This window comes from Mesoplodon bidens (assembly GCF_964165515.1).
Source record: "Mesoplodon bidens genome assembly, chromosome: 1".
In the NCBI taxonomy this organism is placed as follows: domain Eukaryota; kingdom Metazoa; phylum Chordata; class Mammalia; order Artiodactyla; family Ziphiidae; genus Mesoplodon; species Mesoplodon bidens.
Genome location: NC_138176.1, coordinates 141,975,519 through 142,002,618, shown reverse-complemented (window position 1 = coordinate 142,002,618; position 27,100 = coordinate 141,975,519). Strand labels below are relative to the sequence as shown.

At 38.0% G+C, this 27,100-nt stretch overlaps 1 protein-coding gene across 6 annotated transcripts in view; it reads right to left on the bottom strand.

The window, feature by feature from the left end:
• GABRA4 (gamma-aminobutyric acid type A receptor subunit alpha4) overlaps positions 1 to 27,100 on the bottom strand; it is a gene marked incomplete at both ends in the record, with an annotated part of 66,494 nt that overhangs the window by 15,730 nt on the left and 23,664 nt on the right. For all 6 annotated transcript variants that reach the window (XM_081224105.1, XM_081224106.1, XM_081224103.1 and 3 more), the window contains one exon: positions 22,196 to 22,455. In XM_081224105.1, coding sequence (XP_081080231.1) covers positions 22,196 to 22,455 — 260 coding nt within the window. The remainder of the gene's footprint in view (positions 1 to 22,195; positions 22,456 to 27,100) is intronic.

Sequence of the window (27,100 nt, the reverse complement as noted above, 5' to 3'; positions counted from 1 at the left end):
GCAGATTGCAAATTTAGCAGGAATTAAACCAGTAGCTGAGCTGCAATTTATGGCAAATGGCTCATCAGCACATTAATGTATAACACCAATGTAACCACTTCAGCCAAGCAGCTAAGACACAAGTATCTGGTAGGCAGGAAGAGAAATGTGCTCTCTATAGACACCAATAAAATGAATCCTAAAACCAAAAGCTACCAAATATCTATCTTCATTTTCATCCTTATTGGCAGTATACTGATAGTTAAAAACCAATGTCAGAACCATAGGTTCTAAAATCAGGTAGGTTCAAGCTTTGGCCTCTGCTAAATCCTAGCTGTAGCACACTCTCTGTGCTACGTATTTCTCCTGGGTAAAATGAGGATAGTAATGATAACTACTGAGTTATTGATGAATTAGTATTCATAAAGTGCTTAACACCCTACCTGAAGCACAGTAAGTGATCAATACTTGTTAAATATTATTTTGATATTGTTATCCATAGTCTAAGACAAAAATGTAGATAGTCACTGTGAAATAAAATATTATAATAGAAGTTTCCATTATTTCTATACTCAGGTATTCATTGTATTTTTTCAACAGAACTAAGTGTTAAATTAATATTGTAACTATCCACCTCAGAAAATGTTGGGAATGTGTGGGAACCTTACATTTTGTGCTCTCTTCAAAATTCATCTTGCTTTCTATTCCTAGGTGAAAATAATTAGCTCCACTCCTTGCAGCAATGCTAAGAACTAGCTAAAACCCAACTTGCCCAAATCTGCCAACTGTAGGAAGAGATAATTGAGGATTCCCATTTAAGAGATTTCCTTCTAGGCTGATGGATATTTGAAGAGAGCATAAAATCAACAATCCTGTGGTTATTGTTCTACTTAATCATATTAGCAATTTAAAAAATATTTGCACTTTCTCAACATATAACATACCAAAATTTTTCTCATATTACAAAGAAGGAAATGAAAATATCAAGTCCCACAACTCCTTAACCTTTGACCCCTTCCAGCTACCACTCTTTCTATCACTGCCAGTTTAGGGAAAAATTGTCTACACTTAATGTTGCCACTTCTTCACCTGTCATTTACTCTTCAACCCATTGTTATTTTATTTCCCTTCCCATCTTTCCCTTGGAACTCTTTGTGGATTAATCCAGTAGACACTTTTTAAAATCTGCGTCTTACATACTGTCTTGGCAGCATCTAACACTGCTTATCACTTCTTCCTTCTTTAAATTGGTCCTATAAATTCCATAATCTAGGTATGTTCCCCTTACCCTTCTCAGTCTCCAGTGTGGAATGCTCTTCCTCTACCCAATTCTAAATTGTCACATTTCCACAGGGTTCAACTCTCAGACATCTCAGTTTTTTCAGTCTTCAGGTAAATAAATAAACCTGTCCAGTGGCTTAGATTACCATATTTATATCAATATCATAAAATCAATGTCTACTTCCCAAATTTTTCTCCAACCTGAAGACCCATATCTCCAGCAGGACATGTACTAGGGGCATAACAAACTTTTCATTCATTCATTCATCCATTCATTCATTTGATTAGTCAACAAATCTTTATTGAGTGCCAATTTGTATGTCAGGCACTGTTCTTGGCTCTGGTGATACAAAAGTAGGGGAAGGCTTCCTTGGTAGCGCAGTGGTTAAGAATCCACCTGCCATTGCAGGGGACATGGGTTTGATCCCTGGTCCGGGATGATCCCACATGCTGCAGAGCAACTAAGCCCGTGAGTCACCACTACTTAACCCTGTGCGCCTAGAGCCCACCGCAATGAGAAGCCTGTGCACCGCAAGGCAGAGTAGCCCCTGCTCGCCACAGCTAGAGAAAGCCCGCGTGCAGCAACAAAGACCCAACGCAGCCAAAAATAAATAAATAAATATTAATAATAGATTAATTTTAAAAAAAAAGGTGGAGGGAAAGCCCCAAATTCTTAACCTTAAGGAGCCCTTTTGAGCAAAGTCAAATCTATGTACAAATTTATTCATATCCAATGAACCCAATACATTTATCCAAACAAACATGCTAGATCTTAGAGACTAGCACATGCTCCAGTTAGCTTTGCAAGCCACAAAACTTCAATGATTCTTGCCTCCTTCTGCCTTATTCTTTTCCATCCAGCTTCCTCAGTACTTTTCCAATCTTCCTATTTTTCTTCAAAGCCATGGAAAGGCATTCAACATTTCTCACTTAGCTACTCAGAGGCTATTAAAGTTCTCAGACCTCATATCCTTATGAAGATTCCCTCTCTCTACTCTCTCTTCTATTATGTGTAAAATAATATTTACACAATGTAGCATCCATAATGCCACTTCCTTGTTTAAAGTCTTTCAGTTGGTATGCTATTGTTTTTCTAAACACACACACACCTACATGACATAACATTCTACATGACTTGGATCCTGCCTTCCAGTCCAGCTACATCTCCCCTTTACTCCCAAACCCTCCTCTTAACCACTCTGGGTGCCCTAGTGTAGCATATGCTATGAGTGCCTGGTCTGTATTCATTTGGTTTACCCAGACATCACTCCAGACAGGCTGTGTCTTACCAGCTTTTTCTCCCCTAAGGGGAGCTCTGTCTACAGGAGCTTAACTGGAATGGGAGAGAGGATTTGACCAGAAGTAGAAGAAAGTTAACATCTCCTGAATAAGCCTAATCAATAAGAGATAAGAGTTGATAAATAAGTACCTCAACTTCTCTGCCACCCGACGGGACAATTCTGAGGTGGGTTCCACACGAATTCTGGGAGAGCCTCTGGCGCGATGAGCACACAGTGGTAAATCTGCTCATTAGAACACTTTATTGGATTGTCTTCCTTGCCATCTCACTTTCCTCACAGTGATCTTGGGATCAGTTCAAATATAAATTGCTTGCACACAAATCCTTGCAACAAAGTCTGCTTTGGGGGAAACCCAATTAAAACACCTGGGTTCTAGCCAGGATGTCTTCATTTAGTTCTACAAGGATGAGCTGTATTGTCTTGCTTCAGGGGCTTGTCACATTCTCTTCTCACTCCCTTTCCTCTATCACCTTTGCCTCCCTTTTGTGTTTTCTGAGATAGGACTTAGCCATCACTTCCTCTGAGAAGTTTAACCTGACAGCCCCTCCACCCTCATCAGAATCTCCCACCACAGAGATGCTAATCTGGATTGTGACATCTTCACACAGTATCCTATGCTTCTTCCTAGCTTAGCATCCAGCACGCTGCATGAGTGCCCCTCCCAACTGTGACTTTCTTTAGGGCTGCAACACTGACTTACCAGTTTCCTCTCCCCACAGACCAGCACAGTACCACAAACTAAGAAGCATTCAATCAAAATTAGTCCAATGACTAAATAATATTTAAATAAGTGATGAGTAAACTCTATTGAAATAAATCAACAACAAAATCATTCACTCCTATACATTCAAAACAGCAAAAATGAGTCTCACACAATGTGTCCCTAGAGATAAGTAGTTGGCAAAGCTATATAGCCAAAAGCAGCCTATTTAAATCCACTTGAAAACCAGATGACAGTCATTTATTCTATCCAGATTATACTCCCTGGGCCACTACAGTAGTTAATGGACTGTTTAATGAGTCAATCCTGGAATATTAACTGAAAACCAGAATTAAATGTCTTTCCTCTCCCATTTCATGCATTTGCCTGTTTAAAAGTATGGCTGAGTGATCGTTATGGAGCAAAAGAGAGTCACCTCCTGGATCTAGGCCCACCTTCTTCGTGCCCTCTGCTGCCACACAGGAAATGCACGAGGGCCATGGGCACCAACCTGCCTCTCTGGGAGCAAAGTGATGAGGTTGTAAGCCATACTTCCTTCAAACTGCTTGAAACACGGAGCCAGTGGCTGAAATAGCTTGTTTAACAAGGACTGGATTTTTCCTCTCAATCACAGTTCTAAAGCTATCAGTTATTGAAAAGCTGATTTTCAAAGCACACACTAGAACAGCTTTTCTGTACAGCTGCAATGCTATTTAAATCTTCCATGAATATATCCACAAACCCAAGAAAATTCTAAGCTAAAATATTGCTCTTAGAGAGGACATAGTAAAATAAGACCCTAGGGAGGAAAAATCCAGGAAGTGAAATCTGGTCATTAATTTTAATACTGAAATTATAAAATCAGCCATATGGCTTTGACTCCTCAGAGCTAGAACACCTGAAATCACTATTTAGAATAGTCAGTCTAGAAGGCTTTTTTTGTGAGGCTCTTTGGTGGACGTTAACTGTCTATTTCACAGTCATTCTTTTATAGGTCTCAGAAACGTGGATAAATGCCTCAGCTTCTGCTGTGATGAGGCTGGGAGTGGATGTAGAATAAGCAGGAAAGGCCATGCATTGGAGACACTAAACAGATTAATGAAAGGCAAGATCATCCTTGGAAAGAACTGACTCTTGAATCCAGGCTTCTATTCCACAGTGAATCTCAAGTCCTTATCTCCAGCACTACTGTGGAAGAATTCCCAGGAGCCCATTGGTAACACTGGCAACACCGAGGTCATGCTTTAATCTCACCTCACCAGCCGTTTCATTCTCCTACTGTGGTCAAGCGGTCCCACTGCAACCATGTGGGCTGCCTTTGTAGCATCCTATAATGTTGATATTTCTTTGAATTTCATCAAGGTGGAAACTTTTAGACTCTAGCCAGCTATATTGCAGTCTGAATTTCCTTCATTTAAGACATTCATTTTCATCAAATTACCTACCAAATGAAATTATATTGAGCATGAGTCGCTATCATAAATATTTTGGAGCCATTCACTTGGAAGCTGGCCATGAAAACAAGCTGGCTGTACCTAGGAAAATTCACCAAAATCATTGACCAAAGAAAAGCCATGATGAGAACTGTTCTGTGCCCCATCAAATATTGTGCAGCCATGTGGTTCATTTCTGCTATCCCTTGGCTCCAATATAATAGGCTCTCCAGGCCGGGGCTAAATGAATGTTTTCTAAATTATTGATTCACTTCAGATAAAGAACTACTACAATATCCCATGGATATGACAAGATGGTGATAAGACATAAGGCAAAGGGTCTATGTAGCCTCAATACCCAGCACAATGCCTGGCACAAATTAGACACTCGACAAATATTTGTTGAATGAGTAAACAAATGAACATGCATAAGCTGACGTCCTAATGTTTCTGAAAGACCTACTACACCCCGGGGCATTGAAAGTTCCACACAAATGTCTGGAGTCATCATTTGACCATAAAGCATGACTAAAAAGCTCAGCAGGGCCAAAGCAAATTTGGATCTCATCCATATTCCAAAGCACTGTGGAATTAATAAATGAAAATTTAATGCCATTTTGAGTTCTGGTTCTGCTGTGAAAGGCTGCTGGCCTCTTGGTTTTAAAATACTTTATCAGCATACTAAAATCAGAACTCTTTTTCTCATGTTGTTCTTTCCTTTGTTTCCATAGGAAACAGTGACTTCCATGCATCCAAGATGACACAACATAGATTGCCAAATTGCATGCCACCCTGCAGTTGCCAAGGAGATAATGTATGTCATTCCTACAAATAACATGTTGCTCATGCCTTCATTTCCTTTATCTAGCTTTTTAAGATATTCTTCGCCTGAACTGAATTCAGATAATGTTCGCTGTGAACTGATGGAAACATTTCCTTTTTTAAAAATATATTTACCCCACTCTCCCAAGGCACTTGATCACACCACACACACTGTTTGTGGAAGGTCTGAGCATATTTTATGGTGATTTTGGAACAAGTGATTCAGCAGTTTTCACCAAAAAAAAAAAAAAAAATTGCCTACTGAATTCTGTCTGCTTGCATTCTAAGTAAAGGTCCAATTAAATCCACACCTGGTACTAACACATTCCAGTTTAAAATGGCCTACCACAAAAGCAGCTGCACTCCATTGAATTTATATGGGAAGGAAGGGGAGGAAAGGAGTAAGCAAGCAAAAAAGGAAAAGATGGAAGGAAGGAAGGAAGGAAGGAGAGAGGGAGGGAGGGAGGAGAATGGGGAAACTCATGTTGATTGAGCACCTGCAGTATACCAGATTAAACATCTGTAAGATGAACAAAGAGAATTAGAGAAATTTATCTTGGCTGACATCATCTCATTAGCAGCAGGAAGAGTCAGTATTTGACTTGAGTATGTCTGACTTAAAAGATGTGTTTTCCAGCCATCTAGTGATGCATAACAAATTACCCCAAACGATCATGGCCTTAAACAACAGCAATCATTTTAACACCATCTTTCGTGGGTTTGGAGGTTGGCTGGACTCAGCTAGGCAGTTCTCATTCATTCAGTGTCTCTCATGTGGTTTCAGTCAAAGCAGCTGGTACTGGAGTCACCTCCCTCACATGCCTGGCCATTGATGCTGGGACTGTCAGCCGGAATACCTTACCTGTGGTCTCTGTATGTGGCCTGGGCTTCCTTACAGCATGGTGACTGGATCCAAGAAAGCAGTCCTGAGTCGCCAGCCTCACAGTCATAAAGCACTACTTCTACTGTGGTCATAGGTCCACCCAGGTTCAAGGGTGAGGGAACAAAAAGTCCGCCATACATTGTAAGAAATGCATGTGGGATGGATAGCCTGTGGCGGGGGGGTGGGGGTGGTTCTCATTGCAGCCGTCTTGAAAAATGATTTCTGGCACCACACAATTTTTGCAATATTCATTAATTTCTTAAAAAGCCTGGGAGCCAGGCTTCACAGGCTCTTTCTCTCTGCTTGGTGGAGTAATTAGGGAGGGAACAGTTAAAATGATCAGTCTAAAAAGAGGACTGGAGCAACTTTTAATGTCAGCTTGCTGAATTACTGATAAAAAAAAAAACCCAAAACTGAGCACTGAAATTAAACTTTGGAATGAGTTTCTGATTAAATTTTTGTCCTTAACAGAGAGTCCCTTTTTACTCATGCATTGTCAGCTTTCGAAGCATTCGGGTATCATAAAAACTAGCTTTGCACTAAAACTAAATATATTGTGGCATATTCATATAGGTTGGCACTACACAGTATACCAAAAAGTGCTTTTACCTAATTTAGCTTTTTGGTTCTTTTTGGTACCTGGATAACTTGGATTTTTAGACCTGAATTACAGGTATATCTGCTCAGCATGGGGAGTGCATATGTGGAAATGGTAGCACCGAATGAATTGTCACAAGGGGTAACATAGTCCACTTGGACATATGTTCTTGTTATCTTAACCTATCATCTACCATCAATATATCAGGAGGCTTCTGGCTAATGTCTTTATCATCTCAGCAGCCTTTAAAATTGTTCTAGTAGTGAACCTAGCTGGGGCCTAGGCCATGAACACATCTGGCTGATCTGAAACAGCCATAAGACCGCCACTCAATTTCCAAATTGTACTTGAACCATTAAAATAATCACACTTGTTTATCCTTTGGAAACCTATCAAACTATTATCATAAATAAAGAGAACCTCAGACAGAAAATAGGATATTAATGACATGAAGAAAGAACACCACGGAGTAAACACAATAATTAGATGGCAGAAAGCATTCAAACTGGGGAAGCACACTATGGCAAGCTAGTGAAAAAACAACAACAAATTCTGTCTCATTGCCTGCCTTGCTGAGAGTGTATGATTCTGCTAGCTCTACTGTGCTGGCAGATTGGCCTGGAATAAACATACACAATGTTCATATTTAATGTAGTTATTGCTGAGATGAACAGCTCTATAACGAGTCAGGTTATACTACTCAGTGCAAAATCAGGTCTATCCGGCAGAATCCCAGAATCCCAAATAACAGCAGTGTTCTATCCAGAATGTGACAATTGGATTTGTACCCTCTCTTCCCAGTACAAGTCCAGCATGTATTCTCATTCAGGCCAACATATATGCTGAAACTTTAGGATTTCCTCGATTAATGCTTCACAGAAAAAAACCCTAAAAATTGAAGTGCTTAGGTAATACACAAAGCAGAGCCCAGCAAGTAACACAGAAGAGATATCTTATTCAGTGTTTCTCTTCTAACTTTTATATTTCTGATTTCACCCTACATATTTCTGCCCCAAATTTTACATCTTTCTGTATCTTTTTTTTTCCAAAATGAGGAAGACACTCCAATAATAAAATCTCTGAGAATAAAGCAACAGTATCTAACTGTTTTACATTATAGAACAATTCGCCCCTACTTTGCACAAACAATGAAGATTTGAGATCCTTTTTACTTCTCTGTTTTCTTCAATTTTATGAGTCTTGGAAGTTAGACACTAAGATTTTACGTAACTTAGATGCTCTAATTTCTAATACTGTGAGTGGCTAGTTCCACTTAATGGCTACAGAATGACTGGCTAGTAACCAGGAAGTTAATTGTAGCAAATAATTATCTCAGATTGCCTCATGAGATTCTGAAATTCCCTATGGATTTTAATTTTAACCTTTGACTCCATTTTAGCATGAATATTACAGTCATATACATTCAGATTGTTATCTGGAAAACATTTAACTGAAATACTTTAGCAAATTTTCAGTGCTAGAGAAAGACTTCTGCTCCAACATTAGGGTAACCATACACTCCATTGGTCAAGCCAGGATATTTTGTCCAGAACAAATGTTTACTTGTAGGTCAACAGGCAGAAACTTGCATAGTTACAGGCAAAGAGAGCATCAACCTATCCATCATACATTAATTGAAAAAAGTAACAAAACTTTCCAATTTGCTAGGAACTTGAAGATCACATAGAAAATAACTGCATGTTCCATTTAAAAAACTATTTTTAAATCATCCCAAATTCTACCTCATTTGATGCTTCGATACATGTCTTTAAAGTATATGCAGTAATGAGTTTGATAAAATAAATTTGGCTATGGTACAAACCCATGCAAATGTGCAAAAATGAGTGATTTATGGAGTTTTGAAAGATGAATGCAATTCAACAAATAAACACTGTGGAAAAATAAGAGAAAAAGAGCTTAAATATTGAAAGCTACTAAAGGAGAGAGGTTTTTTTTAATTAAAAAAAACAGGATTCACCATGTACAATCTCTTATTTTTATGAATTGCTTAGGGATACTAATATAACTTTCTGTCAGCAGATCAAGTCTCCATTGACCATAATCTATTTCTGTCCTGAAATGTATTCTTGTTCTGTGGATAATAGGTAACCTCCTTGGTGCCATTTTTAGATCAGCCCGTTGGCAAACATTAAGCAGAAAGCATGTTAACATTTTTCAGGATCAGCTAAGGCTTTAGCAAAGTGGGTTTCTTGCTTGCAGAAGCAGCAAGAATGAGCTCAGCACAGGGGAAAGTGCCTGTTGAAGCTCCTCTGGCTTCAAGACAAAATGAAATAAACAAACCAACAAAACAATCCTACTGAGAGCATTAAGATGCCTACAGAGGATGTGCCCCCATCAGGCACCAGGAGTACAGCTCCAAAGTTTTGACATTCTCAGCTCCAAAATCAATCTTTGTCTTGAAAACAAATAAACTAACTAATAAATTTTAAAATGCTAATCACTATAATCACTAGCACAATTTCTTACTAATTACCTGTTTTGCTGTCAAAAAGAAGCAGCTGATAAAGGAAATTAAAAGTCAGATCTTGGCCTCATCTTCACTTCAAAAGACCAGTTTTGACTTTCTAAAAATTGTTTTTAACCAGCAAAAATAGTGTTTTTACATGGTTCAACCAAATAAAACCTGGCTTTTCTCAAAACAAATCACAGGCTCATTGCTTCATGGAAGGGGTAGCCAGGGAAGATCAAGTGCCCAGCTGTCCACTCATGGCTGCTGTCAACATTTCTTCAGTTAAGGATCTGCTCTGAGACTCTAACTAGCAAGTTACTAAATGGTTATCCAGCTCTTGCTCACTTTCCAGGGAAGCACCTTTCAAGCTCCACAGAGGCTTCTTTTTTTTCACCTTCCAAGCAGGATGCCCTTCCCAGAGCTTCTCCATTCAAACCAGTTCTCAGAAGACTATCGATTAGATCCTTTTTCCACATGCAACCAGAGAACATTTACTTGTTTTCTAGATATAGCCTCAACAGCAGAGTTGAGCATGACTCTCATCTCCCATCTAGTAGCTCATCTATATTAAGGCACAGAGATAACCCAAACAACAAAACTAAGAGTCAAAGGCACAGACAATGATGGGCTTCCCTGGTGGCGCAGTTGTTGAGAGTCCGCCTGCCGATGCAGGGGACATGGGTTCGTGCCCCGGTCCGGGAAGATCCCACATGCCGCGGAGCAGCTGGGCCCGTGAGCCATGGCCGCTGAGCCTGCACGTCTGGAGCCTGTGCTCCACTACAGGAGAGGCCACAACAGTGAGAGGCCCGCATACCGCAAAAAAAAAAAAAAAAAAAAAAAGTCACAGACAATGAAAAGGCAGGGATAAGCAGCTCCTTCCTAGGGAAGAGTTCCAAAGAAATCAGGTAGGTTCAGGTTAATAAAAGAGTTATCTAGATTTCCTTCAGTAATCCCAAAGCTCCGTGTGGGCCTCAAAAATAAAAACACAGTGCTGGAATGGGTTTATGGGAGTTTTCTCTGTTATTGTTGTCATCTAGGACTTCTCTTTCTGGTCATTATTAGTAGTAGTAATATTTTACAGAGACCACATTGCATTCATTCTTTTATTCATTGACTCAGTCAACAAATATTGGAGGGGCATTTATTGGGTGCCAGGGTCTGTGTTAAGCATTGGTCTTATAGTTTGTATTCTTCAAATTGTTTTCTTTTAAAATAAAAATCTGTTCAACAGACCAATAATCCCAGATATACACAAGTGTTCATAGTTGGATAAGCTGGAGACAATAATACACTCATTTTGTATATGAAGAGTTGACTTTCTGCTCTTTGGATACAGAGATCTCACCACCTTTTGCCAAGAAGTGTTGGAAATGTTAACCCTCAAGTGCCAACAACCTGGCCAAAGAAAAAGTGCAGATGTGCTAAATGGTGGGTGTCCTTCTCATTCCCTACCTCCCTCCCGTTATCTAAAATTTTCATGGTACAACTTTTTACTCTCAAGTGACCCCTCGATATCTACATTAAACTGATTGGACTTAGTAAAAACTTTTTAGGGAAGCAAAAAATAGAAAGCATTCACAGGGAAACTAACCACCAACCTCATCTTCACACCCCCATTGTCCTGTTTGAATTCCCTAAAGACAGACTTTTCTCTGACTATGGAACCTACAACTGTTTTCAATTAGCCAAACAAAAAGTAAGTAAAAGTAAGTAAAAAAGTCTGCTTTAGCCAAACTACTCCCAAAAGAGAGAGAGTTTGAGAGAGAAGCTAAATTCACTGGACTACATCATTAGGGAGTCATGACGCTGGGAGAGACTAAAGAAATGCCCATGCTAGTTGTCTATGTGAAGACAGTAGATCTTATTTGTTTTTTTTGTTTTTTTGTTTTTTTGTTTTTGCGGTACACGGGCCTCTCCCTGTTGTGGCCTCTCCCGTTGCGGAGCACAGGCTCCAGACGCGCAGACCCAGCAGCCATGGCTCACGGGCCCAGCCGCTCCGCGGCATGTGGGATCTTCCTGGACCGGGGCATGAACCCATGTCACCTGCATCAGCAGGTGGACTCTCATCCACTGTGCCCCCAGGGAAGCCTGAGACAGTAGATTTTAAAAATTAAAGTCAAAGTTCAAGAAAGAGCTAATGAAGGAGAAAGAATAGAATCCTACAGGATAGCTAAGCAAGAAGAATGTGAAAATTCAGGCTCACAAATAAAAGCAGCAAAAGAGACATTGTGAAAGAATATGATGTATTATTCAAAGTTAGGCAGGGTAAGAATCTCCTGGAAGGTGAGATACTAGAAAATATTAAGAAAAGCACACCATGCCATACAATCTGAGTAGAAAATGCCCTCTCCTTAAATTGATCAAAATACATAATAATCTCCTTCTGCCAAAGACATTTTTATGCATAATATCCTCTGATTTATTTAAATGAAATGAAATAAGTAATACCCGAACTGATGCATCTTGAAACTTCTAAATTATCTGAGGCTGAGAGAAAAGCTGGAGATTTAGCAATGTATATTATGTTGTGGGAAAATTAGCCCCTCAAAATAGCAAAAGGGAAATTGGCAGCTTAGCCAAATAAACCAGAAGGAATGAATAATCTTACTCAGTAGCTTAGGGAAGAGAACTTGCTGGAAAATATAGCTAAACATTGATGGAATTTGTTTCAAGTGTCTGTATATTTTTGAAGCTGACTGAATTTTTTTCCCCTCTAAAAAGAAGTGCTGGCCCACTCACATTGCTAACACAGAAAAAGATCACCAAATTAATAATAATATGAAACACCATTAAGAAAAAATTTTAATAACAAAAATTTCACCTGGGAAACGTACAGTTCCTTCATATATTGCTATCCCTGACGACTGAGCATCTATCTCAGTTATAGGAGGAATGAAACCAATCAGTAGGTGTTTCTTGAGCAACTGCTAGATTCTTAGCAAATTTGTGCCAGGTGTGCTGGAGAAGGAACAGAGTAAATGGAGAAGTAATAAAAATTCCAACAATGCGGTAAAAGTTTATTAATTGTATAGCAATTCTAGAGTGATTCTCAAGCTAGCCCATAAAAATCACAAACCAAACTAATGATATTTATAGTAATGAGTTGGCTTATTTCCTTGCTACTCTCCTTTGTCTGCTGACCATCAATAAAATACACCTCACTGCCAGACTGAGTTCTCCTACCAGCCCCTCCCAAAGTTCAGCCCATTTTTTACATCTCTTGGTCCCTACAGAATACCTATTCCTCTTGATTATTTACATCAATATACTGTCACCCGACACAGTATAAATTCATTTAGGGCAAAAACTATCTTTTGAAATTCTTTAAAATTTTTCTCACCACCTTGACAACAGAATTCTTTTGTACATATGTTGTAAATAAATATTGTTGATTGAATATATTAACGCACGTCAGATCAGTTATTTCAAGACAAAAATAAAAGAAATTCTTTTTAACATTTTTAGATGTTTAAAATGTCAAAAAATTGGGAAAACTATGGATTGGTCTACAGTCAAAATGACCTCAATCAATTGGTGATTTTTAGCCTTGAGAAAATCCATATATATTTTATGCAAAACTAGAAATTTGGAGAGTGTGGCTAATTTTCTGAGATTTTGGCTTCTGTGTAAGCTGAACCACCAGCTAAGGGATAGGGCTTGTTTATGAATGGGGTAGAGTTTTATAGTACGGCTTACACTTTCAACAATGTGAACATTAAGACAACCTTCAGAAAAATGAGGAATGGGCTGGGGAGTGAGTGTGTGAGGGTAGGCACAGCAGAGGGTCAGCAGTGTGGGATGAGGTTACAATGGAGGGGCGGCAATTTCTAGGGGCTGTAAACCTAGACTTTGGAGCCAGACCATCTGGGTTTAAATCTTGGTTCAGTTACTTAGGAGGTGTGTGATTGGACAAATCACTTAGGCCGCTCTGTGTCTCAATTAGTCATCTATAAAACAGGATGAAAATGGGACAGGATTGCTATGCCAATTATATAAGTGAATATATGTAAAATATTTAAAATACTCTCTGGTGCATACTAAACACAGGATCAGTTGATGCTCTTATTGCTGTTGGAACAGTATGGATTTTTGCTGTGTAAGTGAGCATAAAATAATCTGAATATTTAATTTGACCTGTCTCAGTGACCCCAAAAAGAACCATCCTCACTAGAATCCATTCTTATGAAAGTAAGCATATGTTAAAGAGTATAAAGCAAGATGGCATTAGTTATAGATAGTGGATGAGTTTGTAGTAACAGGTTTTTAAATTAGAAGGGAATTTGGATATAATCTTGCTTAACTTTGTCATCTAACAGAGAAATTCAAACTCAAATATTGGGTTGTGTGATCAAAGCTACACTGGAAAACTGAGAGTAGAGACAAAAATCCCTCGATGCCTGCCTGTTTTCTCTAGGTGAGAGACAGCACGGTGTATCTGAAAGTGTCCAAAACACTTCACCAAGGCTCAGTGTCCTCAACCATAAAACTATGTGTATAACAACACAACAACTCGTCTCAGGGTGTATTGTGGAGATTAGAGATAACACATGTAAAGCAACTAGCACCATATATATATATATATATATATATATATATATATATATATGGCACATAGAAGACAATAAATAAATAACAATGTTGATGATGACAATGATGGTGACAAGCTACCTCCCCCAATCTATGTACTATGTAAATACGCTTCACAGCTTCTTCCTTTGTCATGATATTTGTAAACACAGAATATATGAAAATAAATGGACAAGTTTACTATTAATCTGTATCTATATCACACACACACACACACACACACACACACTCCTAAACTGTGTTATACTAGGTTTACAAGATGCCTTACTACTTCCTTGAACACTAGCAATATGTCAAGCCTTCCTGATGCAGCATTGAAATTATGGCATTTCCCCTTCTGGAGGAGAAAATAGCCATTCAATTATGATGCTAATGTTGGCATTTTTCTTCCCGTGTGATGTTATTACCAACAGTTACCAAGATATGCACAATATTGCTTCAATAAGCTACTAAAATTGATCGTTTCTCCTCCCTTTGTCATTTTGAATGACATCCCTTACCTTGTCACTTTTTGCATTTCAAAGGCTAATTTGAAGTCTCAAATTAACTCTCTGATGTAATTTATCATGACCCTCTCTACCTCTCCTTCATAGCATTTTTCACATTTATCATTATTTAACTATTTGAAGTTAATTGTTGAATGTCAACTTCCCCACTACCCTTAGAGTATTCCCAGCCTACTGTCACTTGATAGGTATTCCATAAAAGCAGCCATAAATAAAATAGGTTCCCAGTATGTAATTGGATATATAGATCTTTATTTCAGCACATAGGTCTAAGGTAGAAGTGAATATTTGAGAGTAAGATTATACTGCTATAAGCATGCCTGAAGTATTCTAAAACCAAGATTCAGGCCATACTTCTATATACTACATGTAGTCACTTGCAAGATTAATAACCTGTCTCCTTCACTAGACTAAGTGCCCAGGTTTTGTCTTCTTTGAATCCAAGTGCCTTGCATGGTGACTAGTACATAGTAGTTGCTCAGTAAACACTTGTTAAATTACCACCTGAGATTTGCTCTCTTGCCTTAGCAAAATTACGATGTCTCACAAATCAGCATGTGACACATAACAAAACTACCATATGAAAAATATGGTTGGAAATGAAACATAATTCTGATATTCTTGACACTTAAATCACCAGTTTAATAATTGTGCAATTAAACAATTACTCATTGCCTAAAGAGCATTACTAACTACAGAACATTCTGTACTGAAAAAGGTATGGCTTCCGGGAGGTACAATTTATATGATTCAAAGAACGTCATTAAACTTCTGTCACCAACATACCGAAATGTCAAGTGAACTGACAATACTTCATCATGTCCTTGTTCAAACTGCCAAGGAAAGAGATTTTAAACTAAGTTAAGAAATGAGAGAAATAAGGATAAATGGAAAAATGAAAGTTTTTTGCATGTTAGCTTAAACTATTTAAAGCACAGCATTTCTAAGAGGAGTTTTGAGAATGATTGAAATGAAAATCTGAAACTGACCTAGTTTGTAGAGCCTGTTAGAATGGAATGAAGCTTGTGTATTACCATTTACTGGGATATCACTGTATTTAACACTGGTGTCAAAGGCACTGATACCTGTGTAAGTGAGGTGACTAAAATGACCCAAGGACAACAAACTATGCTTTTCTCATAATGCATAGCTGCACTTGTAGATTTGCAGAGGCTTTTTGTTTTGCTTTTTTTTGTTTTTCAAAGCGTCGTTCTCAGTTCCCTGTTGCTGTCCACTAGCAAAGTCCAACTGCTGACAAGTGTATCAGAATGAGTAGCTGCTGTGCTCAATCCTCACAGTGACCCAGCTCTAGCTCACTACTTAACATCCACCTAATGTTCACATTTACAGAAGAATTTTACATAAAATACAAATGCTTTTGGAAATTGTTGATAAATATATTGGTTTTTAGAGGCCCCACATTTCCTATTGTTTGATTCCTATAGTCAGCTCATTATAATAAACAACTGTGACTATTAAACACTGTGCTATGGGCTGTATGGGAAGACAGAATGAAGCCATAACCAGTTTTATTAAGAAGCTCACCATCTAGGTAGGTAAATAGAGCAATCACATATGAAACAATTTATGCAAAATACTTCAGGATATTATAAGTGATAAATTATGTGATGCAGACTTTAAATGTTGAAGATGCTTAAGGAAATAAAGGATAATAATAATCACAGCTACAGTAATCATCAGGGAAATGCAAATCAAAACCACAATGAGACATCACCTAACACTTGTCAGATGACTATCATCAAAAAGACCACAAATAACAAATGCTGAAGAGGGTGTGGAGAAAAGGGAGCCCTGGGCCTCCCTGGTGGCGCAGTGGTTGAGAGTCCGCCTGCCGATGCAGGGGACATGGGTTCGTGCCCTGATCCGGGAGGATCCCACATGCCGTGGAGCGGCTGGGCCTGTGAGCCATGGCCGCTGAGCCTGTGCGTCTGGAGCCTGTTCTCCGCAACAGGAGAAGCCGCAGCAGTGAGAGGCCTGCGTACCGCAAAAAAAAAAAAAGAAAAGAAAAGGGAGCCCTGTACACTGTTGGTGGGAACATAAATTGGCGCAGCCAGTATGGAGGTTCCTCAAAAAACTAAAAACAGAGTTACCATATGATCCAGCAATTCCGCTCCTGAGTATATTTCCAAAGAAAACAAAAACACTAATTTGAAAAGATACACGCACCCCAACATTCATAGCAGCTATATTTACAGTTGCCACGACATGGAAGCAACCTAGGATGAATGGATTAAAAAGATGTGGTATACATATACAATGAAATACTACTTACCCACAGAAAGAATGTTGCCATTTGCAGCAACATGGATGGATCTGGAGGGTATTATGCTTAGTGAAATAAGTCATACAGAGAAAGACAAAACTTTACGTTATCACTTATATGTGGAATCTAAAATATAAAACAAATGAATGAGGGACTTCCCTGGTGGTCCAGTGGTAAAGAATCCACCTTCCAATGCAGGGGACGCGGATTCGATCACTGGTCGGGGAACTAAGATCCCACATGCTACGGGGCAACTAAGCCCGTATGCGCCAAAAATATTGAGCTCACATGCCTCAACAAGAGAGCCGGCATGCCACAAACTACAGAACCCACACGCCCTGGAGCCTGTGCACCACAACTAGAGAGAAACCCGAGCAGACCGTGCGCCTTAATGAAAAGATCCTGCATGCCTCAACAAAGATCCTATGTGCCACAACTAAGACCCAATGCAGCCAAAAAAAAGTAAGGAAAATAAATAAATAAAATAAATATTTTTTTAAAAAACGAATGAATAGAACAAAACAGAAACAAACTCACAGGTATAGAGAACAAACTAGTGGTTACCAGTAGGGAGAGGGAAGCAGGGAGGGGCAAGATGAGGGTAGGGGATTAAGAGATACAAATTACTATGTATAAAATAAGTAAGCTACAAGGATATATTGTACAAAACAGGGAATATAGCCATTATATTATAATAACTTTAAATGGAGTATAATCTATAAAAATATTCAATCACTATGTTTGTACAAATGAAACTAATATAATATAGTAAATCAACTGTACTTAAAAAAAATAATCACAGCTATTATTGACTGGGTACTAAGCACTGTACCATGTACTTTACATGCAGGATGTAATTTAATCTTCATTATCAGTCTTTCTGGCAGATTCTATTATTATTTTGTAGATGTGGATACTTGACACCATATCCTTGGCATCCTTAAGTTCTATCAAAATGATCCTCATCTGGGAAATAGGGCTAGAGTTTGACTTTGAAGAATGGATAGTAAAGAAGGAGATTCTCATGAGTACAACTGAATTATTGAATCCAAGGTGTATCTTGAATTATTTATATATTCTTTTTTGTATCATATTTTTCTTAAAGACCCTAAACAGAGCAAATAGCTCTTTGATTTTACAAATACCCTTGTAAGAATCTATGAACGCTTTAATATTGAGAAGTCCATGAAGAATAGTTACAGTAAAATGGAAATAGACAAAGAAATTAGGTAGATGGGAAAGGAAAAGTGCAGAGTGGAGAAATACGCACTTGTAGTTCGAAAAAAGTAAGTCATCATTATCATGGGATAGAAGAAAATGTCCCACTCAAAATTTCCACGTGTTGGGCCTCCCTGGTGGCGCAGTGGTTGAGAGTCCGCCTGCCGATGCAGGGGATACGGGTTCGTGCCCCGGTCTGGGAGGATCCCATATGCCGTGGAGCGGCTGGGCCCGTGAGCCATGGCCGCTGGGCCTGCGCATCCGGAGCCTGTGCTCCGCAACGGGAGAGGCCACAACAGTGAGAGGCCCGCATACCGCAAAAAGAAAAAAAAAAAAAAAAAATTTCCACGTGTCTAAATGCAAACTAATTAGCTTCTTCATTAAACGTGCTTCACTGCTCTTCTCTATTCTATTTGGTCTACCATTTCTAGTTGCGTTATCTTGATTACATCACTTAACAACTTCAAGACTTAGAGGGGTGGGATAGGGAGGGTGGGAAGGAGACGCAAGAGGGAGGAGATATGGAGATATATGTGTATGTATAGCTGATTCACTTTGTTATAAAGCAGAAACTAACACACCATTGTAAAGCAATTATACTCCAATAAAGATATTTAAAAAAGACTCAGTTTCTCCATCTATAAAATAGTTATTGTGAGCTTGAAATTAAGTAGCACATGTAAAGCATATCACATAGTACCTGACACAATTTAAAAGTCCAAGTAATTTTAGTCATTATATCATTGGATTTTTTCACAACGTACCACATGCATACATTAATGTATACTTTCTGACTGAACAAGGGCTACAGAATATATTTTCAAGTAAGTTTTAAGTATGATTTTATTAAGAAATCTCCACATTTTATTTTATAGTTATTTATTTTCCAAATCATCCTATTAATCCAAATCACCTGAGTCAGTGAGCAAGTAGGTACTCTAAGAAGTAGTAAGGGTATGGAAGGATAGAACCACGAGAATAGAGCTCAACTTCAATATTGGAAGGACAGAGTCAAAGGCAGAATTATGGTGATGTTGAGCAGAAGCAAAACAGCTGCTTTGCCTCCTGAGATGCCTAAAGACATACTCAAGCTGCCCATAGCTGCTCTTAGAGTCTTCCAGTTGGCCTTTTCTCCTTGCTTCATGAATATTCCATAAACCATAAGCTTTCCAGTTCCCAAGAAATAAAAATGGTCACCATAAACCTCTGCCAGGCCATTAACAGTCCATGGGTCACATATAGTGACAATGAATCAAACCACCAGTGAGCTAACCCAAAGGACTATTGAATTATCAAGTATTGTACAGACTGAAGCCAATTTCAAATGAGGAGTTTAAACACAGTTTAAACAAAGCAGCATCATTCAAGTTAGCAAATAGCCATACAAGTTGGAACACATATTAGAATAAGCAAATTTCAGCTGTTTGATTAGAATTTCTACTGAAATTCCAAACTTCATAAGATTATTAGAATATTTCCTTCCAGTAACATGTTTTAAAATTTTGCTCTTAACACACTTTTTCCCCATCTTGATTTCCTTCTCCCTATTTATCTATATATATTTTTTTCTCTCTTTCTCTCTCCCTTCCTCAATTTTAATGTGTTCTCAACCTTTAAAGTTGAACTATTCAATGACAACTGACACTCCAAAGCCAGCTGTGCTCTGGCAGCAATATGTACTCTGGAGGATGCGTGGGCCAACCCATTAATCACTGTCCTTAGAACATAGATATTCTTCAGGAAGCTGCTGTAGCAATCTAAGTTATGATACATATATGGTTACACACCGTAGAGGACATGAAACATATGATGAATATTTTGATGAGATTTATTATAAACTCCTTCTCAACCCTTAAATACTATGACTCTATGCCCATCACAAACAACTTTCATCTTCTTAATCTTGATTATGCCATTTGCACCTAGCACGTGGCCCATGCTGCCAAGAGTGGACTTAGCCAACTGGATGTACTCAACCTACCACTCACCAGTGATGCTGTAGTAGTCAAGAGATATGTTTCGAGGAACTATTAGTTCTCGTCCCACCTTTGGAAATTCTGCAGAATGGTTTTTCGCTGATTAAGGGGTACTTTCAAGTATTTATACTATTATAACACTAGTGCAAGGAGCCTCATCACCTTGCAGAAATGAAAAGGGAACTACATCAACTCATTATAAACAGAAAAAAAATTTATATATAAAATATTTCCAAATGCAGAACCTTTAGACTTGAGCAATCCTGGGGTTGGGGAGAGTTAACAGTTACATGGAAGAGTCAGTATATGTTATAATTTCAACAACATTAGAAAATCATAAGTTACAATATGTCATTTTAAAGCTTAAAGATAACCACTGGTTATATAATAATATGATATATAGCTTCCAAAGTACATGAGAAAAGAAAAAAATAGGAAAATTTAGCAATAAAAATATACTACAAAAGTTAATATTAAGAAAGAATAAAAAACTAATAATAAAATCAGATCAAATAGAATTCAAGGGGCATTGTATGGAACCTCCCCAAAAAGGTTATTTTATGATTAAATTAATAGAGTGATATGAAAATAGAGCTGTTATAAATCTTTACATGTTGAATATCGAAGCATCAAAACACATAAAACAAAAATAGTTAAAATGCAAAACGCACTAACACAATCTCATAATATTTGTGGGAGAATTTTTCATAACTTTCTTGGTATTTGAAAGATCAAGAAGTGACTTATTAAGAGGGTGAAATAATAATGTTTTAGGTAAAATTAATTTAATAACTAACAGTCAACTCCTTTAAATTGCCATCAAACATTTATAAGCTTTTAGCATAACTCAGGGCACAATGAAAATATCAACAACATTCAAATCTGTACAAGTAACGTTTCTGAACATAAAGTAATACAACGAAAAATACAATGGAGACAAATAAACAAAATCCCATTTGGAAACTTTCACATTATCTTCCAAATAATTCTGAGCTTGTAGAGAAAAATAGCAGCATAACTGCAGAATACTTAGCAAATAATTACAATAATATAACATATCAAAAGTTATGAATTGGTTAACACTATATGCAAAGTAAATCTCATTGCAATAAACGAAACTTTATTATTAAATAACAGTGAAAATAAATTGATAAGAACTAAACTCAAAAGCTAAAAAAGAATAACAACATTAACCTGCAGAAAGATGAAATTAAAATAAATCTTGTCAGTAATTAGAAAAAAAAGTAAAGTAAACAAGTAAATACAAGATAGTTTTTTTAAAGGGAGAGTAAATAGAATTCTTCTACCAAGGCCTCAACACAACAAAGCAAAGCAAATGAAACAAGAGTAAAAGGCAGAAAGGGCATAAAATTACCTATGGGGAATTGGAAAGGGAATAAAACTGTAGATAATCAGGGGGTTTTTTTGACTGAAAATAGTATACAAAATTCCTTCTAATAATTTTGAAACCTTGTTGAAACTGATTCCTTTAGAGGAAAATGTAAGCTATCCAAACTTACTTAATGGAGGGACAATAATTTTCCTATCTGCTCACATGCCATTCTTAGAGAACCAGTGTCCAGAGCCCTGTGGGAGGAGAGCTATAAACTGTAGGAGCCTTAACAGTTAATCCTTGCCAGGTTAAATCCCTAACCTAACTGTTCTACTGTCATCTTCTATGGCAGGATTTCCCTGCCTGCCTGGTCTCTGAACTGAATCCCACCCCTGTCACAAGGCCCCACCATACAAGGGCACAGCCCCATGGGATCGTTCTCATGTGGAGCTATGTTAAGAACTGCTGCTTTACTTTGTTCAATGAAATCTACTGAGATGCCTTTCCAACCCACTTAAGGGTATCCACAGGTTTCTTTTAAGTGCACACATAAGATTTTGCCCCTCTCTATAAAAATTTTTTAATCCTGAAAAGAACTTTCAAACAACTAGCTGTGTACCTCAAGCTCATCCAGAGCTGTTTAACTTTTAAGCCACTAATCACAGTTTTAAAGTTTAAATGCGTGATTATCCTTTAATATTTTTCTGGATTTTTAAATGACTTACAAATTGTCATTGGGATCTTCAACTTCTTATCTTTTCCTCAGCAATGCAAACTTGACCAAGATGCTGAAATCTTAAATTAAAGGATATTAAGTCAAATACCTGCAGAGGTGCTTCAGGATGCTTTTCTCTCAGCACTGGAGCAGCTGGAATTTCCTGGGGGGCTTTTGATGTCTTCCTTTTGGCTTTTTCCATTTGAACATTGGTAAAGTAGTTGACAGCAGCAAACTCAATAAGGGCCGAAAACACAAAAGCAAAGCAGACAGCTATGAACCAATCCATGGCAGTTGCATAGGACACTTTGGGCAAAGAATGCCGTGCACTGATGCTCAGTGTAGTCATGGTGAGGACTGTGGTTATTCCTTCAAAGCAAAAGAGCAAAGAGACAAAATACTTTATGGTTACTTCAATGCAAAAAAACAAACAAAAAGACCTGGAAATTTGGTGGGGTGAGGGTAACAAAGTTTACAATAACTCAAACCAAACCATCTTTGATGTAAGATTCCAGTCATAGGGGTTCAGTGAAATTAGCACAGGCTTTGGAGTGAGAGACAGAGATGGTTCAAATCCTGGCTCTTCTAATCACTGGCTCAGTGTGAATCGGATTAAGTTAGGAAAACTCACTGGTTTCATTTGATACCCACTTATTGGGTTTATAATGAAGATTAAAAGTATGTAAGGCACCTAACATATATTGGGTTGATGTTAGCACCTGGGCCAATGTACCTGAGAAACTCAACACACACCTAACAGGAAGTGTGACTCATTGAAGCACTGACTCTCAACCAGGAGTGGGAAGATGGTAGCAATGAAAATTGAAGCATCAGAATTCCTGGGGTAGGCATGGCCCACTGCTGTTGAGAATCTCTATCAGAAAAAGCACAAGTTATATGTATTTATAGTCTTTACCTGAATATTACTTATTGAATTAAAATAATAAATTTACTAGTTGTAAAATAGCTTAATTTATATAAAACAACATAGGTATACTCCTGAGAAATAGACTTCTAGAATAATTTGGCTTTAAAAATATTGGACATCTACTGCCCATCAGTTTATGGTTGGCAGGAAAATATTGGCAACAAGAATAGAGGTACTTCTCATGCATCAATAGGCTTCTGAAGCATATCATCTCCAGAAAAGCCTTCTCCTCAGCCTGGGAAAAAAGTCAGTCCCCATTCTCAATGGAAGAATTCCACTTGCCACTGAAACTATAGAGAAACGCATTATGTAAGGATGTTAATATTTGCACAACTGTCTCTTTCTGAATCTTTGTCTCTCTGTGTATCTAATCTATGTTACGTAGTTAAGCTTGGAAATTTACATGGAGATTTACCATATCAATTTAAACTCATTCTATGTAATGCCTAGGAAATCTCTTGAATTGACACACCCAGGTGTTTGGGGATGGTGATGATGACAATAACAATGATGAAGGCATAAACTATACCCAGTCCATGCCAATCCATAGCTGAAAGCCAAATAACACATGTTAAACTGAAAAAATAGAGTCCCATGCAATAATAAAAGAATAATATTTATTTATTTATTTATTTATTTGCGATATGCGGGCCTCTCACTGCTGTGGCCTCTCCCGCTGCGGAGCACAGGCTCCGGACACGCAGGCTCAGCAAGCATGGCTCAGGGGCCCAGCCGCTCTGCGGCATGTGGGATCCTCCCAGACTGGGGCACGAACCCGTGTCCCCTGCATCGGCAGGTGGACTCTCAACCACTGCGCCACCAGGGAAGCCCCAAGAATAATAATATTTTGTTGTAGGGAGAAATAATTCTGTCTTCTCAACTCAGCACTTAATTATGTTCTGCCTTGTATTGTTCCCTAATTGTTCCATTTGTGTGAGCTTTGTTTCCACTACTTGATTAAGCATAGACTTCTTAAGGGCAGAATGTCTAACACTGCTTCAGGATTTACCTTATTTCACGTAGTGCCGAGCACATGATAAATGCACTGTAAATAAAAATACATTTTTCAGCTCTTCACCAATCCATTTTCTTTCTAGTCCCTTCTGAATTGTCAATGTTTAGAACATGAAAAATTAGAGCAACTGTGTAGCTTCTGAGCTATGGATCTTTCAGAAACATTCCATAAACTATACAAAGGAAGAAAGTTGAGAATTTGGTTGTATTCTCTTTTAAAAATTATCGATGCTATTTTTAGCATTTTATTAGTCAAAAACAGATTTTAGAATGTGTTTTTTTTTCAGTCAAATATATAAATACCTAAATGCCTATGAAAATGCAATCTTGTGAATTTAGTAGACTTTGTTTCAAAAAGAGACCTCAGGACTTTTAGGTCTCTATTTTAAATCTCAGGAAAATGGCACCATTCCCATGCTCATTGTGAGATATGTGAATAAACCCTAAATTAATTCTGAAAAATTTTAGCTACAAAATTTAAAGATATATCAAAGTTTTTCTTCTTATTCATAACAACTTAAGTTTAATGGCCTATTAAGAATTCAAAAATGTTTTACAACTTTATTAAGCATGTTTCCTCTATTCTATTAAGCATAGAAATTGTGCTGAAAGCACATGAAAATAAAAAATGAACAGTGTAGTGTAAATAAGAATACTGCTCAGAAATCAGAAAATTTCACAGAGACCATACTGTGATAATCAAAAAGGAAACTGAAACTCAAATGTAAGCAACTTAAGATTCTCCATGTTGCTTTGAACATTTTTTTGGTAATAGAACAATTTCTCCTGAGGACCAGAAGTAGTGGTCTTCCTCTTCTCCTGCAGTGTGAGAAGAAATTCCATTATTAATGCCAAGTAAGCAGAGTATTAATTCAATTATTGAGCCATGAATCCAAAAATTACCTTCTGAATGTTAAGGAGGGTGGATCACCAGGTTTATGAGTACGTTAAATAATGTATGGACATCTACGCAAAAACATTGGATATATGGCCGCTTTCCATCTCTCTTTCACTGTCTAGGGTAAACTTGATTCTAAAGTTTGTAGAAAGACCCTTCAGATATTATGGCTCCTATTTTATGGCTGTTGGCAAAATTAGGAAAGTAACTGGCATAAACAATTGGCTGAGTGTTTGAAGTTGCCATCCCTTTAGACATTAAAAAGTTTCTCTGCCTGGAGTTCAAATTTAAGAAAGCACTAGCACAACAGGAATGGGCTTATTACACCTGTTTTTAGGTGGAACATTTGGTTAAATAAAGACCAACACAATAGCAAACAGATGCCAACTTTTCAGATAAGAAGCCATGCTTCCTCTGCATCGAGGAAGATAGTACATCCGTTACCACATCTACCCTGAAAGCACTTTAATAACCATGGAATTTTTTTGACACGTTCAAGTATTGACGCCAATTCCTGTTTTTAGAGTGCTGAATATGCACCATATTGGTTGGCCCAGAAGCTGGAAGAGGACATGTACGAGTAGGCTAAGACTGTACACAAGAGTGAATTTTTGGCTAGCCACTCCTAGAAAATGAACTAGTAATGATGCACATATGCCAGCTGGCATTTACTCAGATTTCATGTTTTACTATACTGGAATAATTAGAAAACTTAGAGGCATACAACTTTAGAGATAGAAGCCCTTGCCAGGGAATTTAGCACACTCTACTTTTCATATTTACACTGATTTTTTTTAGTTTTGTTTTTGCATGATCTTGAAAGACAACCCTGATCCAGAAAATTCTCTCCTTGAGTGAAGAGGAAAATGAGAATTTGGAAAAATAAATACTAGACCAGAATTATTTTTTTAACCTGAATCTCAAATTAGAGTGCTTACGTGCCCGCAAATACTTAAAACTTAAATTCGTTAAGAAAATACCATCGAAAGCATCAATAAACAATTTAATAATTACCATTCTGACACATCTTAGGTCTTAGAAGACTTAATTATTGGGCATAATTTCCCTGGTCAATCAAAACCAATATCTTGGTACATGAGCACAATCAGAAAGAAACCAATGGAAAAAGCTACCCACAAAGTATCCTCAGCACACAGACATACAATTTCACTCAGCAGCTCTGGAATTCTCCACAAGCCCCCATGTCCCCAGACCCCCTGTAAAGAAAGAAAGGCAGGGTAGAAATGGGAGAGTTCTCAAAGTTAGGCAGAAATTGTCTTGGGTCTATTGCTTAAATATATGACTTTATACAAGTTTCTTAATCTCTTTGAGTCTATATCCTTAGCCATATGAAATTAATAATGCCTACCTTGCTGAGTTATCGTGAAGATTAAATAAGATGACCCCTATCAGTACATGGCAAATCTTATCATCATTATTATTAGTGTTACCGGTATCCTTACCACATGCTACTTAATTTCCTTACAGTATCTTATCTGGATAGGAAATGTTGGGTGGGCAATATAATATATAATCAATGCTATCTCTCCCCATACCACTGGAAATTTCTATTATTTGGGGACAAATTGGACAAAACAGTGGCTATGAGTTTATAATCAACAAAGAAAGCATTCAAAGCTTATCAACCAATCACAATAACTAGAAAATATGGAGAATATTCACATTATAGTATCAAGTAGTGATTCTCAAATGAGGGAGATGGCAGCGTGAGCTGTCATAGTAATCAATGACACTAAAAATAGTATTTACTGTGTGGTAGGCATTGTTCCAAGGGCTTTATCCAAATTAACTCATTGGGGGCTTCCCTGGTGGCACAGTGGTTAAGAATCTGCCTGCCAATGCAGGGGACACGGGTTCAATCCCTGGTCCGGGAAGATCCCACATGCTGCAGAGCAACTAAGCCCGTGTGCCACAACTACTGAGCCTGTGCTCTAAAGCCCATGAGCCACAGCTACTGGGTTCGCGTGCATTAGAGCCCACACGTCACAACTACTGAGCCCATGCGCCACAACTACTGAAGCCAGGGTGCCTAGAGCTTATGCTCCACAACAAGAGAAGCCAACACATTGAGAAGCCTGAGCACCACAAAGAAGAGTAGTCCCAGCTCACCACAACTAGAGAAAGCCCGTGCGCAGCAACAAAGACCCAACACA